Source organism: Cyclopterus lumpus, chromosome 25 (genome assembly GCF_009769545.1).
Source record: "Cyclopterus lumpus isolate fCycLum1 chromosome 25, fCycLum1.pri, whole genome shotgun sequence".
NCBI lineage: Eukaryota > Metazoa > Chordata > Actinopteri > Perciformes > Cyclopteridae > Cyclopterus > Cyclopterus lumpus.
In genome coordinates, this window is record NC_046990.1 from 5585271 (window position 1) to 5589983 (window position 4713).

General features: G+C 46.2%; 1 protein-coding gene across 1 annotated transcript; it reads right to left on the reverse strand.

Annotated features, from left to right (window-relative positions):
* Nucleotides 1-3294: 3294 nt before the first annotated feature.
* Nucleotides 3295-4469, reverse strand: znrf2b (zinc and ring finger 2b). The gene is given in 5 exon segments (XM_034528827.1): nt 3295-3673; nt 3675-3723; nt 3725-3769; nt 3771-3862; nt 3864-4469. Coding segments are annotated over 5 exon segments (357 nt in total). The 5' UTR covers nt 3939-4469; the 3' UTR covers nt 3295-3577.
* Nucleotides 4470-4713: the final 244 nt, after the last annotated feature.

Below are 4713 nucleotides of genomic sequence, written 5' to 3' on the forward strand. Positions count from 1 at the left end.
ATATCGCTAGCCCGTGATGAAAAGATGAATGTGCTAGTTGCTAGGGTGCTTTCCATAGCAACCGCCTTGTTATGTGCAGGCAACCATCCCAGGAGGGACTATTTCATTTTGAACTTTAATAATAAAGAAAATCTTTTCAAATTAGAACGTGTCCATAGCGTTCACAGTGACATACTTGACGACCCGTTTAATAAAAGCAGTAGCTCACAGACAGGCTGCGATTATGTCGTGAGAACCACAAATTAAATTATATATCTATATGTGGATTCATATTAGAGACAGACATCTCAAACCCTGGGCAGATAAAAACATAGCGTAGGGCAATCTTATGGCTTGATAGATTCCACTAGAGTTAAGAGAGAATAGTAAACACACGCCTTGAATAAACTGCTACACGCACACACACACACAATCTCCCTGCCTCCCACACACACACACACACACACACACACACACACACAGACACAAATCTGCAGGCCTCGCTTGGCCATTCATCAGGTTGTTGTGTAGAATTGATCGGTGCAGGTGATCCGTAATCTGGATTTCTCAGGGCGTCCGTGCATCATCAGGGTTCAGCACACTCCAGTGAGCAAACTGACAAACCAGTTAGTTGTGGTCTTGAATGTTACGAAGCTGCTCTACTGTATTTCTTTCAGATTTTGAGGCTGTTCAATTCGGATACAACAACATTAACAGAGAACACCACACCACCTGCGAACACAAGCTGCAGACGCATGCGGGCGTGTGCGTGGTGTGTGTGCTCACTATTGATTCAACCCTGATGCACCATTACTGAGGAAGGAAAACCAAAGAGTTCAGTTAATTATTAGGCCACACTCACATTAACAACCCGTGTACCAAAGCTGCTGGATGTGTGTACTGTGCATGCGTGCGTTTGTTTTAGTTCATACCGAGACAATCCAGAACAAAAAGGTCAAAGATACTGTCATCTCCAGACTGTATACGCATTTTAAATGTTCACGTTTTCACGTCTTAAGCTGCATTCACACCACATCGGGTTCTTGGCGATTAGCAAACGGGTGTGCGGCCGGGGAGGGGAGTGTAACCTGTCGATGGCACCGTTAACACCAAGCCACTGCACAGGGATGGACCTCTATTGTTGTCTCACGGCTGGGTTGTACAGCTCTGAGCTTTCGCCGGTCACATGATTGACCACCACAGCGTGACATCGGGTTGCATTTCTCCAAAAATAGATTTGGTTTCACTTTTCGCTGCTGCATTTTTCTTTCCAAGTCACAGGTTTTTAAAAGGTTACCGTTCTATGATTAAGCGATTGCCTCCACATGGCTCTCAACATGGCGATGACAAACGGTACAAAACAGGGCCCCCGTTTCAGAAAGTGGATCGAGAGTAAGTCTGGTAAATTTAAATGATTGCAATACTCCAATATTTGTGATATTGGGCTATACAAATAAACAGAATTGAAATTGAATTGAATACTGAATGAAACTTTGTTTCACTCGGACACATTTCCCCTCTCTGACTATGGCTCTGCAAAAAAAAAAAAATAATATACATATATATATATATATATCTCCATTAGATTAAAATAGAGTCTCTGCCTTTTATGTACCTGTTGCCATGGTGAATTGGTGGTATCAGAGCTTCATTGATGATGGATTTTTTCCTTTCACCAGATAAGAGTTAACAAACTCAGATCAGCTGTTCTGGAACTCAAAGTTTCCCATTTCAGGGTTAGTGGAGTCAGAGTTCAGGGCTAGTCAAGTCAGGCTTTAGGGTTAGTCAACTCAGATTACAGGGATTAGTCAACTCAGAGTTTGATTTGATATCAAATTGAATGTAAAACTATTTGATAAATATGAAAGCTGACACATGGATGATATCAGGCATTTTATTACTATATTAGACAGACAATAATTTAAATCAACAGCTCAGTTGGTGACTCAGTAAAAGCTAGAGAGATTTGTGTCATAAATAACATTTGATTTACTAAGTATCTGATAATTGTTCCAGATGACTTTCGTCACAGTATTTATTTCGTGCAGTGTTGTGTCACTCCTCCCGGCTGTAGCCGACAGCTCTCCTCCTCTTTCCAGGCAACGCTAAATCCAATCTATTGTTTTATTCAGACGTTTTGCTTTTCCTCTGTGAGCAAACGCTTCCCACCACTTGATGGTCAACAAGAAACTATGAGAGAGGCAGCCAAAAGGAGAAAGATCAACAGTGGTCTACTCGAGGCGTCCGTACACAGCAATGATCAATGAACTCAACAAGACAAACGTTCACAAGGAGCCTCGCGCTGTTTATCGTCACAATGTTTTGGCTCAACTTGCACCGGTGACTCATCCTGCTCACACATGAGGCGCCATTAAACCCAGCAGGAGGCCACTCCGTCACTGGGCCAGCGTCTCCATCAGTCTGTGGAAGATGTATGAGCACAGCTTTGCTTCCTTGTGAAGCGTCACTCAGTATTATTGAGTATAAATCTGGTTGGTAAGGTGGCATTAGAGCTCTTTTTCCAAGACTGAGCTCAGGTAGACCTTATTCAACCACAGATGTATGCTCCTAATTCACTGTCCTATGCTGCCACATGTGTCACATTGTGCTTTAAAGTCTCTTGATTGTGGAATCCAATTATACAAGACGATTAAATATAGATATATTCCTGCTTTAATAACTAGAACCTTTATAACAGTTGGCTGTATTTGATGACGGCAAGTGCCTTTTTTAAATGTTCTCCCAAAGTGATGTGTTCATGTTGAATGTTATTGTGTAAATACATTGTGTTGTAATAGAGACTATTACCTTGATGTTGACTTTGTGGAAGTCCTGTCTTTCTGTATATGACGCCGAGTGTTGATGTAGACTATTTCCAATGAAGGACGGACTCCTGTTGGTGAGAGCCTTGGAGCGGCCCAATGGGAAAGTACCTGGTCTAGTGAGGGGGAGTCACGACTTTGATTGGAAATCAATTTGTTTCCACAGTCTTAGTAACCACGGTGGATATTTATTGGCCTATTTTCCACTGTTTAGGCATAAATAAAAAGGGGTTCAAGTCTTCAGAGTATTAATCCACACCGACGCGAGAGACAGATTGAAAGCAGACTTTTGGGAAGTAAAAATAAACCAACAAAAATGCACTTACATGGCTTACAAAAACTAACTAACACACCAATCCAAATAAGTTAAACATTATAGAAATAATCTACGTTTTAGTTTTGGTATCGGTTCCAAACTTTTCTCAGGCGGGCTGGGGGGGGGGGGGGGGGGGGGGGTCATGACCCCCAACAGCCTATCTATGAACCGGCTCGTTACGTTTCCCACATATGGCAAATGTTTTTTGTTTTTCGCCTATGACCAACCAATCTTCTGATCATGTTTGGACTCATGGTTTAATGCACTTATTGTAAGTCGCTTTGGATAAAAAAGCGTCAGCTAAATGACATGTCATGTAAAAAGAATGTAGCCTGAGCATTGATTCGAGTACGTGAGACATCCTAAACACTTCGTGGTGACATTGGCTCCATCCTAAACGGTCCCGTGCCCTCTTACCTCCGAACAGATGAGGCGAAGAGGTGTGCGGGTAGCGATCCGATCAACAGTCGGGGACCTCGTGCCCTCCGCCGGGGCGCTCCCTGTCCGCCTCCTCCGGGCTGCTGCCGCCGGACTCCTGCGAGTTGTAGGCTCCGCTGGCTGTTCGGAATGTTAATGCCGGACTGGGTTCTGGTCCCAGAGCCCCCCCACAGATCTGGCCCTGGCTCCGTGGTGCTGGCTGGTGCTGGACGAGGGCTACGGAGGCGCTGTACGCCATGGTACCGCACACCCCGGCGGTAGTCCTGCTCACGTTACTGCCGTTGCTGCTGGACGTGCTGGAGGGCAGTGTCCGAGCCGGAGTAGGCTCTCGTCCGTCCGTTGGCAGCTGGAATAGCGGCCGGGCTGCTCTGCTTTGCCCCCATGTTGACCTCCAGTGACTCGGCTTTGAAATATTAAAGAGGCTCTCTGTGAGCCACTGCGGGACAGTGCGCCAGATTGACGGCCGAGGCAGACGGCTTTACCGGACACACGTAAACAAGGGGGGGGGGGGGGGAAGCAGAACTAACTCGGCGTCGCCTACGACCCCGTCGACATTTGGGAGATGCCAGCGGGTGAAAAGTTGAACCGGGCCAGCTGTGACAGAAGGTCGAGAGGTGTGTAAAACTTTAGAAGCCGTCACCATTGTGTGGCGGCGCCGCAGGTAAAGTGGGACCCTTCCTCGTTTGAGCCGCCGCTGTGGACCCGCTGAGCTCCGACCGCTGGTTGATCCTCAGTGTCCGCTCCGCCATAGCTCCTGAGCAGGGCGACAGGGTGAAGATACGGGCTCCTCACACCCTCCCCGCCGGACAACGCATTGCTCAAAGGGAAGGAAGTGATGGAGGAGAAAGCCGCGCACAAAACCGTTTTATCAGCGGCAGTAAAGGAGACTCCGTGCAGGCAAGCTGTCAAGCTGTGAAGCGGAGCTCACAAGCATTTCCGGTGAGGACTTTCAAAATAAAGCCGTTGCGGTGTTTCAAATAGACAGTGTTCACAGTTGCAAGATCCAACTGGCTAAAGAGCCAACTAAAACCATTTTAGAGAAGTGGTATTCATTATGATCTCATTTTTGGAGGCTGGCACTGCTTAGAGATATCTTATCCAGGGAGTAGAAACAGTTCGCTTCAAACAAACATCCACACTTTACCAACTCTGAGAGGC